At 40.9% G+C, this 24,407-nt stretch overlaps 1 protein-coding gene across 1 annotated transcript in view; it reads left to right on the top strand.

The window, feature by feature from the left end:
* Positions 1-24,407, top strand: part of col23a1b (collagen type XXIII alpha 1 chain b) — a 467,238-nt gene that overhangs the window by 360,123 nt on the left and 82,708 nt on the right. The window contains 1 exon segment of the mRNA XM_072912513.1: positions 23,204-23,278. Coding sequence (XP_072768614.1) covers positions 23,204-23,278 — 75 coding nt within the window.

Below are 24,407 nucleotides of genomic sequence, written 5' to 3'. Positions count from 1 at the left end.
CATGTCTTGGGCACTAATACACCCCCATACCATCACACATGCTGCCTTTTACACTTTGCGCCTATAACAATCCGGATGGTTCTTTTCCTCTTTGGTCCGGAGGACACGACGTTCACAGTTTCCAAAAAAAAAGTGAAATGTGGACTCACCAGACCACAGCACACTTTTCCACTTTGTATCAGTCCATCTTAGATGAGCTCAGGCCCAGCGAAGCCGGCAGCGTTTCTGGGTGTTGTTGATAAATGGCTTTCACTTTGCATAGTAGAGTTTTAACTCACTTACAGATGTAGCGAAGAACTGTAGTTACTGACAGTGGTTTTCTGAAGTGTACCTGAATGCATGTGGTGATACCCTTTACACACTGATGTCTGTTTTTGATGCAGTACCGCCTGAGGGATCGAAAGTCCGTAATTTCATTGCTTAAGTGCAGTGATTTCTCCAGATTGTCTGAACCTTTTGATGATATTACGGACTGTAGATGGTGAAATCCCTAAATTCCTTGCAATAGCTGGTTGAGAAATGTTGTTCTTAAACTGTTCAACAATTTGCTCACGCATTTGTTGACAAAGTGGTGACCCTCGCCCCATCCTTGTTTGTGAATGACTGAGCATTTCATGGAATCTACTTTTATACCCAATCATGGCACCCACCTGTTCCCAATTAGCCTGCACACCTGTGGGATGTTCCAAATAAGTGTTTGATGAGCATTCCTCAACTTTATCAGTATTTATTGCCACTTGTGCCAGCTTTTTTGAAACATGTTGCAGGCATCAAATTCCGAATGAGCTAATATTTGCAAAAAAACACAACGTTTTCCAGTTCGAACGTTAAATATGTTGTCTTTGCAGTCTATTCAATTGAATATAAGTTGAAAAGGATTTGCAAATCAGTTTTCTGTTTTTATTTACAATTTACACAACGTGCCAACTTCACTGGTTTTGGGTTTTGTATTTTTAAAATAATATTTTTATTTTATTTTACAACCCCGTTTCCATATGAGTTGGGAAATTGTGTTAGATGTAAATATAAACAAAATACAATAATTTGCAAATCCTTTTCAACCCATATTCAGTTGAATATGCTACAAAGACAACATATTTGATGTTCAAACTCATAAACGTTTTTTTTTTTTAGCAAATAATCATTAACTTTAGAATTTGATGCCAGCAACACGTGACAAAGAAGTTGGGAAAGGTGGCAATAAATACTGATAAAGTTGAGGAATGCTCATCAAACACTTATTTGGAACATCCCACAGGTGTGCAGGCTAATTGGGAACAGGTGGGTGCCATGATTGGGTATAAAAGTAAATTCCATGAAATGCTCAGTCATTCACAAACAAGGATGGGGCGAGGGTCACCACTTTGTCAACAAATGCGTGAGCAAATTGTTGAACAGTTTAAGAAAAAACTTTCTCAACCAGCTATTGCAAGGAATTTAGGGATTTCACCATCTACGGTCCGTAATATCATCAAAGGGTTCAGAGAATCTGGAGAAATCACTGCACGTAAGCAGCTAAGCCCGTGACCTTCCATCCCTCAGGCTGTACTGCATCAACAAGCGACATCAGTGTGTAAAGGATATCACCACATGGGCTCAGGAACACTTCAGAAACCCACTGTCAGTAACTACAGTTGGTCGCTACATCTGTAAGTGCAAGTTAAAACTCTCCTATGCAAGGCGAAAACCGTTTATCAACAACACCCAGAAACGCCGTCGGCTTCGCTGGGCCTGAGCTCATCTAAGATGGACTGATACAAAGTGGAAAAGTGTTCCGTGGTCTGACGAGTCCACATTTCAAATTGTTTGTGGAAACTGTGGACGTCGTGTCCTCCGGACCAAAGAGGAAAAGAACCATCCGGATTGTTATAGGCGCAAAGTGTAAAAGTCAGCATGTGTGATGGTATGGGGGTGTATTAGTACCCAAGACATGGGTAACTTACACATCTGTGAAGGCGCCATTAATGCTGGAAGGTACATACAGGTTTTGGAGCAACATATGTTGCCATCCAAGCAACGTTATCATGGACGCCCCTGCTTATTTCAGCAAGACAATGGCAAGCCACGCGTTACATCAACATGGCTTCATAGTAAAAGAGTGCGGGTACTAGACTGGCCTGCCTGTAGTCCAGACCTGTCTCCCATTGAAGCCTAAAATAGCACAAGGGAGACCCCCGGACTGTTGAACAACTTAAGCTGTACATCAAGCAAGAATGGGAAAGAATTCCACCTGAGAAGCTTCAAAAATGTGTCTCCTCAGTTCCCAAACGTTTACTGAGTGTTGTTACAAGGAAAGGCCATGTAACACAGTGGTGAACATGCCCTTTCCCAACTACTTTGGCACGTGTTGCAGCCATGAAATTCTAAGTTAATTATTATTTGCAAAAAAAACCTAATGTTTATGAGTTTGAACATCAAATATGTTGTCTTTGTAGCATATTCAACTGAATATGGCTTGAAAATGATTTGCAAATCATTGTATTCCGTTTATATTTACATCTAACACAATTCCCCAACTCATATGGAAACGGGGTTTGTAATAACAATAATGTATATTCTTCTATAGATTTCTCTCCACACTTTTTAAGGGTAACAGTTGTTTGGTTATAAAAACACTGTGTAGAAGCATAGAAGACAAATAACGAGAAGCTAAATAATTACAATTTGGCATGAAAAAGTCTTTTCACCTCAAGTTCAACTGTCTTATTCCAGAGAAGACTATGTAGGTGAGCTCGCAATACATTTCCATAGCACAGTCATGGGGGCGGCATAGCTCGCTTGGTAGAGCGGCCGTGCCAGCAACTTGAGGGTTCCAGGTTCGATTCCCGCTTCCGCCATCCTAGTGACTGCCGTTGTGTCCTTGGGCAAGACACTTGACCCACCTGCTCCCAGTGCCACCCACACTGCTTTAAATGTAACTTAGCTTTTGGGTTTCACTATGTAAAAGTGCTTTGAGTCACTAGAGAAAAGCGCTATATAAATATAATTCCCTTCACTTCAGAGAGACATTGCCTTCTGGTGGAGAAATATAGCGTGTATGACTACTAACATCTTTTTTGTCAAACTGGCTCGATTAACTTTTATGGATGCAATGTGAAGTCAATGGCTGTTATGTTGGCTTGTTTCACTCTCTCCAACCTTTCATATTTAATTCTAGAGTGGCTTTCAAACAAACAACATCAATGTTCACTTTGCAGGTTTTATGTCATTGTTTTTTTACTATTCAGTAAGGCTGCATCTAACGATTATTTTTCTATAGATTAATCTATAGATTATTTTTTCGATTAATCGGTTAATCTATAGATTATTTTATTTTTCGATTAATCCATAGATTATTTTTCCTTTTACCGATTATTTTTTATTTAAAATGAAGATGAAAAAATAAATGTAGGCCATTTTTTTCAAAAGGCATGGCTTTTATTTACAAAAAAAAAAAAAGGTATGGCCACTCAGTCAACATTGACAACAACATGACAAAATATTCTGTAACAATGTAAACATTTAAAACTTTTAACATTTAACAAAATTAAAAGTAGCTTATTTGCTTTTTAATGTGCAAATATAAAAGTAAACATCCAGTGCAAATCTTAATATTCTGCAATAGTACAAGCATTTCAAAAGTAAAAGTATTGCTTATTTTGCTTTAAAATGTGCAAAAATAAAGATAAACATCCAATACAAAAAAGTTCAAAACGAAATGTTCTGTAACAGTGTAAACATTTCATCAAAAGTAAAAGTATTGCTTATTTTGCTTAATAACACAACAATGATAGTATGATTAAAGTGAAAGTTAATTGTTGGTTTGTACATAGTATATGTAACTGTTAATGTTGTAAAAGGTATTTGCACAACTAATTAACGTTAGCGTCTTTGTAAACACTGAACAGGCACGCCAGACGCGCCTCTCAGAGCGAAACAGTGTTTTAGTTTATGAATTTACAACGCAGATACAAATGACACATTCATGTTTTTGTGTAATGATGACAACGTATACTCACGCGGACGATTGACTAGTTGATGGTGATGGCAAGAACGCTGTCGGGTGTTTTCTTTTCAAATGTTCCTTCATAGCCGTTGTGCTGCTATGATAGGCCATTTCCGCTCGACACAGTGTGCATACAACAACTGGCAAGTGTTTGGCTTTTTTCGCTGTGCTTATCCCACACTTGAAGGGACGTACCAATGCTGAATGTGGCTTCTGGATTTCACTCAAAAGACCAGACCGTAGTTACTTTATACTTTTATTTTCCTTTAGTTTGCAACAGTTTTTCCAACGAAGAAACAGCTTCTTTTTTCTTCTTTTTGGCAGTCTTTAGCAGTGTTAGTAGACTCTAGTTTCTTTAGCTGTCATTAGCTGTCTTTAGTAGCCTTTAGTAGCCTTTAGTAGCCTTTAGCTTCTTTAGTAGCCTTTAGCTTCTTTAGTAGGTGAAAAACCTTTAAGGACAAAACACCACAAGATTAACATGCTGTAAAAAATCAATCAATTATCAATCCCATAATTTACAATTATTAATTAGGCTATCAAACTCTTAACCATTAAACAAGTGCAATAAAATGGACACATATTTTCCCTTTAAGTTACAACAGATTTTAAATAAATTGTCTCCACATAAATGCACCAAGATACATATAAAATACATTTAAGCCCAGAAACACAATAGATAAATGCAGCAGCAAACCCAATATGCAAATACATAAATACCTAACCAATTAACCACCTATTTAGATACATATTTAAAATCCATATTCAATATAAATATATTATTAATTTAGCAGTGAAACAGGTAGAAAAATGCCTCTTTTTCTATGCCCTCACCAGCAGCCAATGATCCAACACAGTTAAATCCAACACTTGAAGTTGAGCGACTTCACCCTCCTGATGAAGCAAACTGCTCCAACATTTGTCAAACTTTTTCCACTCTGCGCTGGCATCTTTTGTACTCCTTGATTTGACACAGCGGTCTAATTACCGGGCTGGCGCACCAGCAGATGAGACGGGAGCGCGCCGCGTTATACCTGCGCGTGAACGTAAACTGATCGGCTCTGATCATATAAGCCGACTGGCCGAAATAATGCCGAATTATGTACATTTCCTGGGGTTGCCTCGGTGAATAGGGAGGCGGATGTGCTCTAAGATCAAATATAATTTTATTAAGTGGGGTTTGGCTGGTTGCTAAGCAGCCACGGTTGCGGGCTCGCGCGTCAGCTGACGAGACAGCTGTTCGCCGCTACAACATTATTAGGCCGTTTATTGAAATACTCCCACACTTTTGACGACTTTTGGCGTGCTTTTTTCCCCTCGCTCGCACCGCTCGCATCATCTGCTTTGCGCTCCGCCATGACGGCAGTGTGACGTAAATATGCGACGCGTCGACGCACAAAAACGGCGTCGACGTATTTACGTAACCGATGACGTCGATGACGTCGACTACGTCGACGCGTCGTTTCAGCCTTACTATTCAGTCCTCCTTAAAGTCAGCATCCTCTGCATTCTGTCCAAACTGATGAAAAATCTGTGAAACATTAATTATTCTGGAGATTTAAAGACCGCAAATGTTACCAATTACTAAACCATTATGCAGAAATGTGCTAGTTCATCATAGAAAGATAATATTTAAACTCACGGAATTGTCTCAGAAGGGGGCAGAAAGTGAAATGCAAACCAAAACAATACCAGAGTAGCAGACAATCACAAACTGGAAACCAGAGACCTTCTTGGATGAGACTACACCAAACCACAAAGACGTTATGCTGATATTCCGACCCAACTTCTCGGAAGTCACAACTATTTTGTCTTAACACCAATAAAGTAACATTCTATGAGAGAGAAATTAACTATTTCTTCTACTCACTTCTAACATCCACTGCCCTCCTTATGATAGTTTGTTTACTAATAACTAGACCAGGGGTCGGCAACCTTTACCAGTCAAAGAGCCATTTTGACCATCCATCCATCTATCCATCCATCTTCTTCCGCTTATCTGAGGTCGGGTCGCGGGGGCATCAGCCTAAGCAGGGAAGCCCAGACTTTCCTCTCCCCAGCCACTTCGTCCAGCTCTTCCTGTGGGACCCCGAGGCGTTCCCAGGCCAGCCGGGAGACATAGTCTTCCCATCGTGTCCTGGGTCTTCCCCGTGGCCTCCTACCGGTCGGACGTGCCCTAAACACCTCCCCGGGGGGCGTTCGGGTGGCATCCTGACCAGATGCCCGAACCACCTCATCTGGCTCCTCTCCATGTGGAGGAGCAGCGGCTTTACTTTGAGCTCCCCCCGGATGACAGAGCTTCTCACCCTATCTCTAAGGGAGAGCCCCGCCACCCGGCGGAGGAAACTCATTTCGGCCGCTTGTACCCGTGATCTTGTCCTTTCGGTCATAACCCAAAGCTCATGACCATAGGTGAGGATGGGAACGTAGATCGACCGGTAAATTGAGAGCTTTGCCTTCCGGCTCAGCTCCTTCTTCACCACAACGGATCGATACAGCGTCCGCATTACTGAAGACGCCGCACCGATCCGCCTGTCGATCTCACCATCCACTCTTCCCTCACTCGTGAACAAGACTCCGAGGTACTTGAACTCCTCCACTTGGGGCAAAATCTCCTCCCCAACCCGGAGTTGGTACTCCACCCTTTTCCGGGCGAGAACCATGGACTCGGACTTGGACCATTTTGACCAGTTTCACAAATTATAGAAAACAATGGGAGCCGCAAAAAATTTTTGAAATTTTAAATGGATTAACACTGCGTACAAAGTTTTTTCATTGCTTTGTGCTATGTATAAACCAGGGGTCTCAGATATGCTGCCCACACCTTTATTTGGACTTTGACAGCTGGTGCGGCACGCGGGTTTAAATGGATGGCGCTTGTAAGCGTCATGCGTGCCGTGATGATACAGCATATAGCGCCCACCTCAACCAGCTTGCCTGATCAGCCACACCTTGTATGGGGCTTCCGCTGGCTCACGTAAGTGACAGCAAGGCATACTTGGTCAACAACCACACAGGCGGTATAAAAAAAACTTTAACACTCTTACTAATAATGCGCCACACTGTGAACCCACACCAAACAAGAATGACAAACACATTTTGGGAGAACATCTGCACCGTAACACAACATAAACACAACAGGACAAATACCCAGAATCCCATGCAGCCCTAACTCTTCCGGGATACATTATACACCCCCGCTACCAAACCCCGCCCACCTCAACCGACGCACAGAGAGAGAGGGTTGGGATGGAGGCGGGGTTTGGTGGTAGCAGGGGTGTATAATGTAGCCCGGAAGAGTCAGGGCTGCATGGGATTCTGGGTGTTTGTTCTGTTGTGTTTATGTTGTGTTAAGGTGCAGATGTTCTCCCGAAATGTGTTTGTCATTCTTGTTTGGTTTTGGTTCAAAGTGTGGCGCATTATTACCGTATTTTCCGCACCATAAGGCGCCCTGGGTTATAAGCCGCGCCTTCAATGAACGGCATATTTCAAAACTTTGTCCACCTATAAGCCGCCCCGTGTTGTAAGCCGCATCTAACTGCGCTAAAGGAATGTCAAAAAAACAGTCAGATAGGTCAGTCAAACTTTAATAATATATTAAAAACCAGCGTGATGTGGGCGCGCATGGAGTCGTATATCAACATGGACAGAGCTGCGTGAAAAAAGCCACCCGGCCTCTTCGCGTAAACTTAAACTTACCTTAACCACTCGCTCATCTTTTCTTCATCCATCCCTTCGAGTTAGCTTTTATGATGACGCCGGCTGGAAAGGTCTCTTTTGGCAAGGTCTTCCTTTTGAATATCACCATGGGTGGAAGTTTCTGGCCATTAGCATGGCAAGCTAGAACCACAGTGAAGGATGACTTCTCATTCCCTGTGGTGCGAATATTCACCGTACGTGCTCCCGTTGTATCCACAGTGCGGTTCACAGGAATATCAGTTGCTGTGAAATAGTAGTCCGTGTGCGGATGGAGAGATTGCGTCTTTTCATGAACCGGAAACCTGTCGCTTAGTAGGAGCCATTTTGTGGTCTTTACAGATGTAAACACACAAAGGAAATGAAACGTACGGTATCCGCGCGCTTTTTCTTCTTCTACGCGGGCGGGTGGTTGCTTACAGTAGAAGAAGAAGCGCTTCCTGTTCTATGGGGGCGGGTGCTTACCTTGGCGGTTGCTTGCGTAGAAGAAGAAGCGCTTCCTGTTCTACCGGGAAAAAAGATGGCGGCTGTTTACCGAAGTTGCGAGACCGAAACTTTATGAAAATGAATCTTACCGGTAATATTAATCCATATATAAAGCGCACCGGGTTAAAAACCGCACTGTCAGCTTTTGAGTAAATTTGTGGTTTTTAGGTGCGGCTAATAGTGCGGAAAATACGGTAGTAAGAGTGTTAAAGTTGCTTTATATGGTCACCACCAGTGTAACCTGTGTGGTTGTTGACCAAGTATGCCTTGCTGTCACGTACGTGTTCGAGCAGAAGGTGTATATTGTATAACAAGAGTTGGGCTGGCACGCTGTTAATACAGATTGTAGAGGGCGCCAAATGTTGCACCATCATGGCACGCCCTTATTATAGCTGTAAGGGTGAAAATCGGTGAATATTCATCCCGGGAGTTTTCTGCGAGAGGCACTGAAATCCGGAGGTCTCACGGGAAAATTGGGGAGTTCAGCAAGTAAGCTGCTGAGCCGCATCAGAGTGATCAAAGAGCCGCATGCGGCCCCGGAGCCGCGGGTTGCCGACCCCTGAACTAGGGCTTTCAAATTCAATAAGTTAACGCATGTGATTACCGTATTTTCCGGACCATAGGGCGCACCGGATTATAAGGCGCACTGCTGATGAGTGGGTCTATTCAGGTCTATTTTCATACATAAAGTGCACCGGATTATAAGGCGCATTAAAGGGGTCATATTAGGATTTTTTCCTAAATGTAAAACACTTCCTTGTGGTCTACATAACATGTAATGGTAGTTCTTTGGTCAAAATGCTGCATAGATGATGTTTTACACATCATCTTCAAGCCGCTTTCTGACAGTCGCTTCAGGATGCGCCGTTTTGTGGGCGCTCTTATTTACGTGGCTCACCTTCTCCCCGTCATCTTTGTTGTAGCGGTGTAGCGTGCAAGGACGGGAGTGGAAGAAGTGTCAAAAGATGGAGCTAACTGTTTTAATGACATTCACACTTTACTTCGATCAATAACGGGAGCAGCATCTCCTCATCCGTGGCTCACTAGTGCAACAACAACAACGCCGGAAATGTGTCCCGTGAAAAAGTTATTACTCTCTAATAACTAAAGTTCCTTGGGTGAATAATGTAAACTCACTACACCGGTATGTTTTAGCGCTTTCATAGCAAGTCTACTGACAGATATAAGTTAGAACTTTACGCTACTTTATATTAGAAATCCCCCATAAGAAGATAGAGAAAAAGAAGAAGCTTATCGACTACGTCGTCGGCACGGACTACAATGCGCAAATTTTCATCAAAAACAGATCAGCAGGTAACAGAAGGTAAGAAAAGTTGGTTTTGCTTAATATTGCGAAACAAAACGGCAGATAATATGTCTGCTAATAGGTGCCATTTTGCGGTCCTTATAAACACACCATAATAGTACTGGTCCTTCTGACTACAGTAGCCATAATGCGCCGACTATCCATCAAGCGGTGCGGCTTCAAAGTCGGACTAAAACATTTTGAAAGATTTTTGAGCACCGTGTGTAATGTTCTATATTCTCAATGGAACATTTAAAGTTTTGGTAGTTGTTTACTGGCGTCATATTGCAGTCTCCACGTGTCTCTTATGTGTGACTGCCATCTACTGGTCACACTTATCATTACACCATGTACCAAATAAAATTGCTTCAAGGTCAGTAAGCACAACCAGAATTATTCCGTACATTAGGCGCACCGGGTTATAAAGCGAATATTTGAGAAAATTAAAGGATTTTAAGTGTGCCTTATAGTCCGAAAAATACGGTAATTACAAACAAATATTGCATTAATCGTGCATCAGCACAGATTAATTACTCAATTAGTTTTCCTAATATTTCATATATATTTCTTCGGAATATACCCCAATGGGACTTTTTCAATAACACTGTCAATGTCGGGCAAATAAATGACATATATTTAGTAAAACATGTTTTTATGTTTGTGACATTCTGACATTCTTTTGACTCAAAATATTGAGGTATTTTTTTTACCGTGATTATTATAATTAATCACAATTTAAAGGTGTGATGAATCTACTCAAAAAATAATAATAATATGTAATAGTAATAAAGTAGTAAATGTACAGACAGACAGATTTAACTGTGGACCTCCCATCGTCCAACATTTCATAACAATGTAAAAGGAAACTGCTCTGTTCCAGTCTCAAACGTTGGCCCTCATAAAACCTACATTAACTGTAGAGACAATCTTTGAAGTAACATTTTAACATACACTTATAAGAACAATGTAACCACCGTGAAACAAAACTGAAATCAAGTAAAACCACTTTTGATTGATTGATTGAGAAGTTTATTGACATCTTAAAGAATTGAATCCATGTAATGCATTAAAAAGGCAAATGGATGGAACATAAAGCCAAAAGGCTTGTTTCCATTGTGGACCCTTTGAAGATGCTTGATGGACATGTATTGAGAGGAAACTGGAAGGTGTACCTGGTTGGTTTACTTGATATCAATAATGTCATGATCTGTGGTCTAGATCATGTTTTGTTTAGTTATGTTCTGTTAGTTTTGGACTCCATAGTACCTGTTTTTGTGCACCCTTGTTTGTTTTAGTTTCCATGACGACTCATTAGTTTCACCTGACTCACACACCTGCTCTAATCAGAGACTATTATTTAAGCCTGTTTTGCCAGTTAGTCGTCCTGGCGACATTGCTCTGTCCATGCCATAGTTCTTGATGATCTTTTCATGCTCTGTTTTGACTTTTCTTGCCATAGTCATGCTGTTCGATTCATGCCGTGTCCAGTAAGTCTTTTGTTTCATGTCCATAGTTCTTGCTATTTGTTTCAATTAAGCCACAGGTTAGTGAGTTTTTTCATGTTTTTAGTTTCATAGTTCATGAGGGTGTGTTCTAACTATCGTGGGATCACACTCCTCAGCCTTCCCGGTAAGGTCTATTCAGGTGTACTGGAGAGGAGGCTACGCCGGATAGTCGAACCTCGGATTCAGGAGGAACAGTGTGGTTTTCGTCCTGGTCGTGGAACTGTGGACCAGCTCTATACTCTCGGCAGGGTCCTTGAGGGTGCATGGGAGTTTGCCCAACCAGTCTACAATGGTTTTGTGGACTTGGAGAAGGCATTCGACCGTGTCCCTCGGGTAGTCCTGTGGGGAGTGCTCAGAGAGTATGGGGTATCGGACTGTCTGATTTTGGCAGTCCGCTCCCTGTATGATCAGTGTCAGAGCTTGGTCCGCATTGCCGGCAGTAAGTCGGACACGTTTCCAGTGAGGGTTGGACTCCGCCAAGGCTGCCCTTTGTCACCGATTCTGTTCATAACTTTTATGGACAGAATTTCTAGGCGCAGTCAAGGCGTTGAGGGGATCTGGTTTGGTGGCTACAGGATTAGGTCTCTGCTTTTTACAGATGTTGTGGTCCTGATGGCTTCATCTGGCCATTATCTCCAGCTCTTGCTGGATCGGTTCGCAGCCGAGTGTGAAGCGACTGGGATGAGAATCAGCACCTCCAAGTCCGAGTCCATGGTTCTCGCCCGGAAAAGGGTGGAATGCCATCTTCGGGTTGGGGAGGAGACCCTGCCCCAAGTGGAGGAGTTCAAGTACCTCGGAGTCTTGTTCACGAGTGAGGGAAGAGTGGATCGTGAGATCGACAGGCGGATCGGTGCGGCGTCTTCAGTAATGCGAAGGAGCTGAGCCGGAAGGCAAATCTCTCAATTTACCGGTCGATCTACGTTCCCATCCTCACCTATGGTCATGAGCTTTGGGTTATGACCGAAAGGACAAGATCACGGGTACAAGCGGCCCAAATGAGTTTCCTCCGCCGGGTGGCGGGGCTCTCCCTTAGAGATAGGGTGAGAAGCTCTGTCATCCGGGGGGAGCTCAAAGTAAAGCCGCTGCTCCTCCACATGGAGAGGAGCCAGATGAGGTGGTTCGGGCATCTGGTCAGGATGCCACCCGATCGCCTCCCTCGGGAGGTGTTTAGGGCACGTCCGACCGGTAGGAGGCCACGGGGAAGACCCAGGACACGTTGGGAAGACTATGTCTCCCGGCTGGCCTGGAAACGCCTCGGGATCCCCCGGGAGGAGCTGGACGAAGTGGCTGAGGAGAGGGAAGTCTGGGCTTCCCTGCTTAGGCTGCTGCCCCCGCGACCCGACCTCAGATAAGCGGAAGAAGATGGATGGATGGATGGATGGATGGAGTTCATGTCTATAGTTTATGCTAAGTCTTAGCTTTTGTTTTCTGCGTTAAGCTTGTCTTCGCCATGTACTTTGTTGAGTTTTTGAGTAGAGATTAAAATATATTCCTACCTTCTCGGTCTAGTCAGTTTGCATCCCGGGAGAACAAATCTCGCAGCAAGCTGCGAAAAACTCCTCGCCTTGACAAATAAGTGTCATCGGGCAGAATAAAAAGGAATCTTTTTGAAGGTTTGGTTGCTTTGTCGGCAATAATAGTAGTAATAAGTTCAATTTTTATGGCCAGTAACATTTTTGGTACTGTACAATATTTTTTCCACTACAAAAACAAGGTAAAATAATACAAATCAAACATTGAAATATGTAATTACCAATCATAATCATCTTCCTCAGATGAGGTTTAAGCTGAGAAATGATGACATGGATAAAACTTTGCCACAGAACAAATAAACCCATAGCCTCTATTAAAAAGTGGGTTCTTATTTAAACATTGTGGGGCGACTCTGTAAGCGCTGTATCTGGTCTTTTCATGTGATATCATTCCATTCGCCATGACAACTATGTAATTGTCTTCATGCAGTGTGGTTAGAAAATAGGCCCCCCCTGTGCTTTACTTTGTGGATTCTTTGAAGAAGTCACGTACTCGATTAATTCAGAATGTTTGCCTTTGCTATGCCCGGACTATCAGGTCGTGAGAATAACGTTAGGATGGCCCTCTGAGGTAACCGGTGTACTATTTGGGCTCAAACTGCTTATTTTGGCTCTGTACCGACCCTAAAGAGTCACTGAATGGACAGCAAACATGCGTATGATACATTTCCTCCTCTTCCCTTTACAGTTTGAAATACAGTAATAGCTTCTTTTTTTTGCATTTTGCATAATGCCTTCATTGTTTAATATTGACCTTGGAAGGGGCTTGTGGGGTCTTTGAATAATTCTGCGGGGCCCCCCACGGAACTCGGCATTTCACAGGAGACACAAGTTCAGAACAAACGACTTGGATCCACAACTACTTTCCAACTTAAATATTTTACTGACCAAAACATCTTCGGTTAAGCCCAAAATTGTTTCTTTAGGGTTTTAAATTGGTATGTTTTGACTGTAAATGATACAAGAAAGGTATATTTGGGATGTTAATGATAAATATTTGTTTTTTACTTCCTGAAACATGTTCTCTTTTCCCTGAACTTATTAGACAATGTTGAGGACATTCTTTGCACCATTGTAATAGATCCTTGTGGAATACTCTAGAACAGGGGTGTCAAAATCAAGGCCCGTATGATGCGTTCAAGAGTCTTACACCTGTACCCTTGTACAGTGTTCCACGCTCTGACGAAAGATTGTATGCCTCCTCTTTTATTTGGACTTTCCCTGATTACATGGCAACAGCTGTTTCTAAGGGACGGGGGTCGTAAAGAGCCATCGCCTTTTTTCACAAAACAGTTCAAAGAAAAGCTAGATATATCCTGTGGTGTACCCCAGGGGTCAATACTGGGACCAAGATTGTTCAATCTTTATATAAACGACATTTGTAAGGTTACGAAGGACTTAAAGTTGGTTTTATTTGCAGACGACACAACTGCTTTCTGTTCAGGAGAGAGCACACAGAAGATAATACAAATAATAACAGAAGAAATGAACAAATTAAAAGGATGGTTTGACAAAAACAGACTATCTTTGAATCTCAGTAAAACTAAAATAATGCTATTTGGTAATAGTAGAAAAGAGCATCATACACAAATACAAATAGACGGAGTAGACATAGAAAAGGTAAAAGAAACTAGATTTTTGGGAGTATTAATAGATGATCAAATGAACTGGAAATCTCATATACAAAACATACAACATAAGGTGGCAAAAAACATTTCAATAATGAATAAAGCAAAATATGTCCTGGGCCAAAAATCACTACATATTCTCTACTGCTCGCTAGTATTACCATATCTGAGTTATTGTGAAGAAATATGGGGAAATAACTACAAATGTGCGCTACATTCGCTAACCGTGTTACAAAAAAGATCAGTTAGAATAATACATAATGTTGGATATAGAGAACACACAAACCCTTGATTTATTAAGTCAGAAATATTAAAGTTTGGTGATTTGGTCAAATTGCAAACAGCTAAAATGATGTACAAAGCAAACTATAACCTGCTACCAAAGAATGTACAACAATTCTTCTCAACTAAAGAGGAGAAATATAACCTTAGAGGAAAAAATAATTGAAAACATTTATATGCACGTACAACACTTAAAACTTTTAGCATATCAGTATGTGGAATAAGGCTGCAGCTAACGATTATTTTTCTATCGATTAATCTATAGATTTTTTTTTTTTCGATTAATCGGTTAATCTATAGATTTTTTTCCGATTAATCTATAGATTATTTTTCCTTTTACCGATTATTTTTTTTATTTAAAATGAAGATGAAAAAATAAATGTAGGCCAGTTTTTTCAAAAGGCATGGCTTTTATTTACAAAAAAAAAAAGTATGGCCACTCAGTCAACATTGACAACAACATGACAAAATATTCTGTAACAATGTAAACATTTAACAAAATTAAAAGTAGCTTATTTGCTTTTAATGTGCAAATATAAAAGTAAACATCCAGTGCAAATCTTAATATTCTGCAATAGTATAAGCATTTCAAAAGTAAAAGTATTGCTTATTTTGCTTTAAAATGTGCAAAAATAAAGATAAACATCCAATTCAAAAAAGTGCAAAACGGAAATATTCTGTAACAACAGTGTAAACATTTCAACAAAAGTAAAACTTTTGCTTATTTTGCTTAATAACACAACAATGATAGTATGATTAAAGTGAAAGTTAATTGTTCGTTTGTACATAGTATACGTAATTGTTAATGTTGTAAAAGGTATTTGCACAACTAATTAACGTTAGCGTTAAAGAGGAGCGCGTCTTTGTAAACACTGAACAGGCACGCCAAACGCTCCTCTCAGAGCGAAACGGTGCTTTAGTTTATGAATTTACAACGCAGATACAAATGACACATTCATGTTTTTGTGTAATGATGACAACGTATACTCACGCGGACGATTGACTAGTTGATGGTGATGGCAAGAACGCTGCCGTTGTGCTGCTATGATAGGCCATTTCCGCTCGACACAGTGTGCATACAACAACATTATTAGCAGAGGTGGGTAGAGTAGCCAGAAATTGTACTCAAGTAAGAGTACTGTTACTTTAGAGATTTATTACTCAAGTAAAAGTAAGGAGTAGTCACCCAAATATTTACTTGAGTAAAAGTAAAAAGTATGTTGTGAAAAAACTACTCAAGTACTGAGTAACATACACACACATATCATATATATATATATATATATATATATGTGTATATATATATATATACACACACACACACACACACACACACACACACACACATATATATATATATATATATATATATATATATATATATATATATATATATACATACATTGATATATACAGTATATAATTTATATTTATTTATTTTGCCGTTTTTGTTTACATGTTAAAGGTGTTTTAATAATTATACATGCATGTTTAACATATAGATTCCTTTCTTTCATGAAGACAAGAATATAAGTTGGTGTATTACCTGATTCTGATGACTTGCATTGATTGTAATCAGACAGTAGTGATGATAACGTCCACGTTTTCAAATGGAGGAGAAAAAAAGTTCCTCCTTCCTGTCTAATACCACATGAAAGTGGTTGTTATTTGGCATCTTATTTGTCCACCTTCCATATTCGTTTTTATACCCTTTACAAGAAATACATTGGCGGCAAACTCCGTAGCTTGCTAGCTTGTTTGCGCTGGCTTTCAGAGACTCTTATTTTGAAAGCGCAGGCGCGATGGAGCGGGACTTTTATTGTGAAGACAGGAACTGTGCAGTCAGTCTTTACGGTTGAAATAAAAAAAGGGTCTTTTTTCCTTCACACTTTTGATTGATTGATTGAAACTTTTATTAGTAGATTGCACAGTACAGTGCATATTCCGTACAATTGACCACTAAATGGTAACACCCGAAGTTAGCTCGGAGCCAGTCAGGTCATGTGACCGCCTGGCTCTGTTTGATTGGTCCAACGTCACCAGTGACTGCATCTGATTGGTGGAACAAAGTGAAACGTCACCAGTAAGGCAGGCACTATGAAGGTCTGTCTGACAGACCAAAACAAACAAAGCGTGCATTAACAGATCGATAAAAATTAGTAGCGAGTAGCGAGCTGAATGTAGATAAAAGTAGCGGAGTAAAAGTAGCGTTTCTTCTTAGGCCGTTTATTGAAATACTCCCACACTTTTGACGACTTTTGGCGTGCTTTTTTCCCCTCGCTCGCACCGCTCGCATCGTCTGCTTTGCGCTCCGCCATGACGGTAGTGTGACGTAAATATGCGACGCGTCGACGAACAAAAACGTCCTCGACGTATTTACGTAACCGATGACGTCGACTACGTTGACGCGTCGTTTCAGCCCTAATGTGGAATTAAATTATGGAATGGATTAAGTAAAGAAGTTAAAAAATTGTACTGATATGATCCAGTTTAAGAGCTTGTTCAAATGAATAGTGCTTACAGAGTACAAAGAAGAAGAATTATGAGAAATACTTTCAACCTTATTGAAAATAAGATATTCTTCATCTCAGTATGTTAATAATGACTGAATTAATTAATTAATTACATATTACAAAACTGTTGTATACTAATTCATAGATGTTATTTTATTATATAAAAAGGTCAGTAAATGATTCTATATATTTGTAAAGTGGGAAAGGGGTAGGATTAAATAAGCTTTGCTTCTTCCTACTCCTTTTCGGGCATGATGTAAAATGAAATGATATGAAATTGTGTGATGTATTATGATGTAAGTGTGTTCATGTTCGAAATAAACTAAAGACAGAAAGAAAAGGTCATAAAACAGTTCAAAGAAAAGGACGCCTGGAGGGGAGTCTGGTCCTGCTTCCTCTCCGCTTTGTAGTTCAGAATCAGAATCAGAATCAGAATCAGCTTTATTGTCATTACGCAAGGTAACGAGATTGAGGCCATTCCATACAGTGCGATGTGTGCATGCTAGAAAAACAATGTGCAAATATATAGAAATATAAAAAATGTAGAAGTGCAATGAATATGGTGTGAAATGAATATATACATGAAAAAACAAAACAAAAACAGGGTGGTTGGTGGAATGGGTTATTGCACCGAAGAGAAGGCAGTTATGAGGGACAATGGGGCAGTCCGTTCAGGATGGTTATGGCCCTGGGGAAGAAGCTGTTCTTTAGCCTGTTTGTTTTGGTTTTAATGCACCTGTAGCGCTTCCCAGAGGGCAGCAGGTGGAACAGGTCAGAGCCAGGGTGGGTGCTGTCCTTGATGATGGCACTGGCTCTGTTGAGGCAGCGGGAGGTGTAGATGTCCGTCAGAGAGGGGAGAGGGCGGCCGATGATCTTCTGAGCCGTCTTGACCACTCTTTGCAGCCTCTCCCTGTCTGCTGCAGTTCTCGGGTCAAGACAAAATCTTTCTGTGGATTACAATACATCAAAGAAACAGAACACCTTCATGTTGCTTCCCATCCTTCACAGTGGAGTTTTACAAGCCTTTTGATTGGCAGGATCAAAGACAGCTTCTGTCTTCTCGCCGGGAAATTATGGCAACACAAAGTTTTGTGATAACTAAGACGCAATTATTCTGACACCCCGTCAGCCTATAACTTCCTGTCAATAGATAGTTCACGATGCATCCGTGTCATGGATGGACGGTCGCAGGATAACAAGCAGCAGTAAAACTGTCAAGACTAGGACTGTGGCTTGGTTTGTTCTCCCGAGGTGCAAGTGAATTGGACTGGTCAAGGCTTGAAGGTAAACACATGATTTATTTAAACTATCAAAAAAAGGAATAAACGAAAAGCGCGCACAGGGGCGGAGGTACAAAACTAGACTATAAACACAACACTTGCGCATTGGCAGAAACTATGAACAATTAAACAAAACACTAACTGTGGCTTAATAAACAAAAACTTACTTGGCATGGACATGAAGTGCGCAGAGGTGGACAGAGTGTGACAGGGGGCATGAATGCGTGGATGTCGTCAGGACGAGCAACAGAAAATGAAAAGCTTAAATAACACAGACATGATTAACGAAAACAGGTGCGTGACTCAAAACGTGAAACAGGTGCGTGACGTGACAGGTGAAAACTAATGGTTGCTATGGTGACAAACAAGAGTGCACAATGAGTCCAAACGTGGAACAGGTGAAACTAATGGGGTAATCATGCAAACAAGACAAGGGAGTGAAAAGACAGAAACTAAACAAAACATGACTTCAAACAAAACATGATTACACAGACATGACAAAAACCTACCGTATTTTCCGCACCATAAGGCGCCCTGGGTTATAAGCCGCGCCTTCAATGAACGGCATATTTCAAAACTTTGTCCACCTATAAGCCGCCCCGTGTTGTAAGCCGCATCTAACTGCGCTAAAGGAATGTCAAAAAAACAGTCAAATTGGTCAGTCAAACTTTAACAATATATTAAAACCAGCGTGATGTGGGCGCGCATGGAGTCGTATATCAACATGGACGAAGCTGCGTGAAAAAAGCCACCCGTCCTCCTCGCGTAAACTTAAACTTACCTTAACCACTCGCTCATCTTTTCTTCATCCATCCATCCCTTCGAGTTAGCTTTTATGATGACGCCGGCTGGAAAGGTCTCTTTTGGCAAGGTCTTCCTTTTGAATATCACCATGGGTGGAAGTTTCTGGCCATTAGCATGGCAAGCTAGAACCACAGTGAAGGATGACTTCTCATTCCCTGTGGTGCAAATATTCACCGTACGTGCTCCCGTTGTATCCACAGTGCGGTTCACAGGAATATCAGTTGCTGTGAAATAGTAATCCGTGTGCGGATGGAGAGATTGCGTCTTTTCATGAACCGGATCCCTGACGCTTAGTAGGAGCCATTTTGTGGTCTTTACAGATGTAAACACACAAAGGAAATGATAATATCCGCGCGCTTTTTCTTCTTCTACGCGGGCGGGTGGTTGCTTACAGTAGAAGAAGAAGCGCTTCCTGTTCTATGGGGGCGGGTGCTTACCTTGGCGGTTGCTTGCGTAGAAGAAGAAGCGCTTCCTGTTCTACCGGGAAAAAAGATGGCGGCTGTTTACCGAAGTTGCGAGACCGAAACTTTATGAAAATGAATCTTAATATTTATCCATATATAAAACGCACCGGGTTATAAGGCGCACTGTCAGCTTTTGAGAAAATTTGTGGTTTTTAGGTGCACCTTATAGTGCGGAAAATACGGTAATCAGATGTCAGGAAAGTGTCAGAAACACACCCCACAAGGTCATGTGGAGGGCAGGAATGGTACCGTGGTATGCATATGGAGGAGATTGTCACTGCATGTTTAGGTTAGTTGGAGCTGAAAGACAAGACATCGTGTTGAAGTTTCATCCTCCACCAAAGCATTCCTTTGATCGCCCACACAGAGAAAACCAAGCTTGAATATCTTACTATCAAGCCGTGATGAAAATGAGGAATGGGAGAAGCCCACCGTGAAATAGCTCTCTTAAAGGAACATGTGCACATTATAAAAGGATTGCAATTGAAATATTTTGGACTATCTCTCAGCAGTTAACAGAAACCTCATGAGTGGAGGAGCATGTCTCCTCTTGTCTTCCTGTGTGCCATCTTTCATTTCTTCTGGGAGCTTCACTCCATTCTCCTTTGACTTTCGACTGGTGGGAACTCCAGCAGGGAAGCAGCCATACAGTACAGTATACCGTAACACTTACGTAGGCTACATACCTCTCAATATCTCACCTCTCACATATCAGCACCTATTTTTATTGCAGTCTCTCTCAAACGTGGCTCTGCTTTGAAGTAGTCAGTGTACAGCTTGTATTGCAGTATAGATTTACTATCCACTGAAAGTAAGTCAACACTCTGTGGTTATTGTCTAAATCGGGGTATGGGGTTTTTGACTCGGGGGCCACATTGGGTTAAAAGAATATGGCCGGGGGCCGTCTAAATACACTGTATGTGTGTATGTATTTATGTATTTATATTAGGGCTGCAACAACTAATCAAAAAAAAATCGATTATGGTCGATTATAAAAATAGTTGGCGATTAATTTAGTCATCGATTCGTTGGATCTATGCGATGCGCATACTTTATTTATTTTTTTATTTTTTTATTAACCTTCATTTATAAACTGCAACATTTACAAACAGCTGAGAAACAATAATCAAAATAAATACGGTGCCAGTATGCTGTTTTTTTTTCAATAAAATACTGGAAAGGATAGAAATATAGTTTGTCTCTTTTATCCGATTATTAATCGATCGTTAGTTGCAGCCCTAATTTATATATGTTTGTAAATACATATGTACGTATATATACAAATATATTTATATAAATATACATGTATGTATGTGTATATATGTGTATATACAGGTAAAAGCCAGTAAATTAGAATATTTTGAAAAACTTGATTTATTTCAGTAATTGCATTCAAAAGGTGTAACTTGTACATTATATTTATTCATTGCACACAGACTGATGCATTCAAATGTTTATTTCATTTAATTTTGATGATTTGAAGTGGCAACAAATGAAAATCCAAAATTCCGTGTGTCACAAAATTAGAATATTACTTAAGGCTAATACAAAAAAGGGATTTTTAGAAATGTTGGCCAACTGAAAAGTATGAAAATGAAAAATATGAGCATGTACAATACTCAATACTTGGTTGGAGCTCCTTTTGCCTCAATTACTGCGTTAATGCGGCGTGGCATGGAGTCGATGAGTTTCTGGCACTGCTCAGGTGTTATGAGAGCCCAGGTTGCTCTGATAGTGGCCTTCAACTCTTCTGCGTTTTTGGGTCTGGCATTCTGCATCTTCCTTTTCACAATACCCCACAGATTTTCTATGGGGCTAAGGTCAGGGGAGTTGGCGGGCCAATTTAGAACAGAAATACCATGGTCCGTAAACCAGGCACGGGTAAATTTTGCGCTGTGTGCAGGCGCCAAGTCCTGTTGGAACTTGAAATCTCCATCTCCATAGAGCAGGTCAGCAGCAGGAAGCATGAAGTGCTCTAAAACTTGCTGGTAGACGGCTGCGTTGACCCTGGATCTCAGGAAACAGAGTGGACCGACACCAGCAGATGACATGGCACCCCAAACCATCACCCAACCATGCAAATTTTGCATTTCCTTTGGAAATCGAGGTCCCAGAGTCTGGAGGAAGACAGGAGAGGCACAGGATCCACGTTGCCTGAAGTCTAGTGTAAAGTTTCCACCATCAGTGATGGTTTGGGGTGCCATGTCATCTGCTGGTGTCGGTCCACTCTGTTTCCTGAGATCCAGGGTCAACGCAGCCGTCTACCAGCAAGTTTTAGAGCACTTCATGCTTCCTGCTGCTGACCTGCTCTATGGAGATGGAGATTTCAAGTTCCAACAGGACTTGGCGCCTGCACACAGCGCAAAATCTACCCGTGCCTGGTTTACGGACCATGGTATTTCTGTTCTAAATTGGCCCGCCAACTCCCCTGACCTTAGCCCCATAGAAAATCTGTGGGGTATTGTGAAAAGGAAGATGCAGAATGCCAGACCCAAAAACGCAGAAGAGTTGAAGGCCACTATCAGAGCAACCTGGGCTCTCATAACACCTGAGCAGTGCCAGAAACTCATCGACTCCATGCCACGCCGCATTAACGCAGTAATTGAGGCAAAAGGAGCTCCAACCAAGTATTGAGTATTGTACATGCTCATATTTTTCATTTTCATACTTTTCAGTTGGCCAACATTTCTAAAAATCCCTTTTTTGTATTAGCCTTAAGTAATATTCTAATTTTGTGACACACGGAATTTTGGATTTTCATTTGTTGCCACTTCAAATCATCAAAATTAAATGAAATAAACATTTGAATGCATCAGTCTGTGTGCAATGAATAAATATAATGTACAAGTTACACCTTTTGAATGCAATTACTGAAATAAATCAAGTTTTTCAAAATATTCTAATTTACTGGCTTTTACCTGTGTGTGTATATATATATATATATATATATATATATATATATATATATATTGCGCACTAATTGACTGAAAGAGTGCACACTTGGGAAAATGCATTTTTAGACAATATGATTTGCCTGAGCGTCTAGGAGACACCGAGAATAACAAGCGTTAGAAAACTGTTTAGAAAAGATAGATTTTAAAAGATTTAAATTTAAGGGGGAAAAAAAACGTGGGATTTCCCGCAGGCCGGATTTTGGACGCTGGAAGGCTGTATTTTGTAGTTTGGAGACCCCTCCTCTAGTGTGTTTAGGAATGTGCTGCTCTCTCCCAGATTTGGAACCGAACTAGTGGATCGGCATGGTGCCATTCACGGGCCGCCAATGGAATAGTCCTGATGTACATCACCTAATGTGCTTTGTTGGCTGTCATTACAGGGGCTGGCTGATGGCAGATGCCTTGAAAATATATTAGTGTATTCCTTGCTCACCTGTCACTCACTCTCCTCAGGGTCCTCCTAACTACAGCACATCAGCAGGACTGCACAGTAATCAGATTCTCACCGTCAAGGTTTGTCCTTCTAGCAGTGAACTCTGTCCTGCGGCCTCCCAGCATCCATTGCTCTCTCTCTCTCTCTCTCTCTCTCTCTCTCTCTCTCTCTCGCTCTCTCCGGGCTGCTCACCTGGGATATTTCTCTCTATTTTTTCCCTACAGCCGTTCTCCTTCCAGACTTGTTATTTCCCTCCTTTTTCCTGCTACCACTTCCCGACTTCATGTCCTCTTCCCGTGTGTTTCTCTGCTTCTCTGTCCTTGCTGCACCCGTCATAGATGGTCTATCCTCGATACGATCACGGCTTTCTCTCTGGCGACCAGTCCAGCACCTTTCAGAGAAGGTTTCTGAAGGTAGAGCACAACTGCACGGCATGTGAGCTTTTTAACTTTTCAACAACACTCTTTATTCATCAACCCTCCCCTTTTCTTCTATCATTTGTTCCTTTCTTCACGTTACGGAATAGAAATTGAAAGAGTAAATGAAACTAAATTCCTAGGTATTGTTGCGTTTTGGACCAGTTGTTCCTCCCAGGGAATTCAAGTCACAATTCGCTCCCAAATTCTTTCCGACACTTAAAGCTGAGTTGAAAAGCCACCAGAGACAGAATAGGTATTTTGTTGTATATTCTCAAAGCTTTGCCAATATACATTGATTGAGACCAGTCTAACCATAGAACATTCTATTGCGCCTCCCAAAATGGTCTGTCTTCCTGATCCCACCATCCTCTCTCTCGTCCCATCTCTCTAGACAAAACAAATGCGAGTCAAAACACATTCCAAAGAACTCAAGGTTAACACACACAGTATACTTGCTGACAGAGCATCAAGAGAAGAAATGGAAAACACAAGCTGTTTTCAAATATGACAAAGAAATGGAAGAAGTACAACTTAAATTCGGATATATGTAAATATCTGCCTCCGACAATATAATGATTGATGATGAAATCTCATATAAAAAAATATAGAACATAAAGTAGCAAGAAACACGTCAATAATGAATAAAGCCAAACATGTTCTAGATCAGGGGTGTCAAAGTCATTTTAGCTCATTGGTCGCATGGAGGAAAATCTGTGCACACGCATGTTTAAAATCTTGGCATTAAAACAAAAAAAAAATAAAGACAACTTCAGATTGTTTTTTTTGTCTTACTTTGGCCAAAAATAGAACAAACACATTGTAAAAATATTACAATAAAAATATTGACCGGCAGCGGTAAAGTTTAAAACCATTAAGGAAAAAAGAAAGTGAATGAATGTTTATAACTGAATACATTTACATATGCATAAAAATGTGTTTTCTTTTGTATTATTTTTTTTTAATGAATTAAGTAACGATTATGACAACCTTTTTCCAAAGCACAATATAGAGCAGTGGTTCTTAACCTTGTTGGAGGTACCCAACCCCACCAGTTTCATATGCGCATTCACCCAACCCTTCTTTAGTGAAAAATACAATGTTTTTTTTCAAATTCAAGACAAAG

Source organism: Nerophis lumbriciformis, linkage group LG36, assembly GCF_033978685.3.
Source record: "Nerophis lumbriciformis linkage group LG36, RoL_Nlum_v2.1, whole genome shotgun sequence".
NCBI classification, from domain to species: domain Eukaryota; kingdom Metazoa; phylum Chordata; class Actinopteri; order Syngnathiformes; family Syngnathidae; genus Nerophis; species Nerophis lumbriciformis.
The sequence above is the reverse complement of the archived record's forward strand: the minus strand, read 5'-3'. Positions and strand labels throughout refer to the sequence as shown.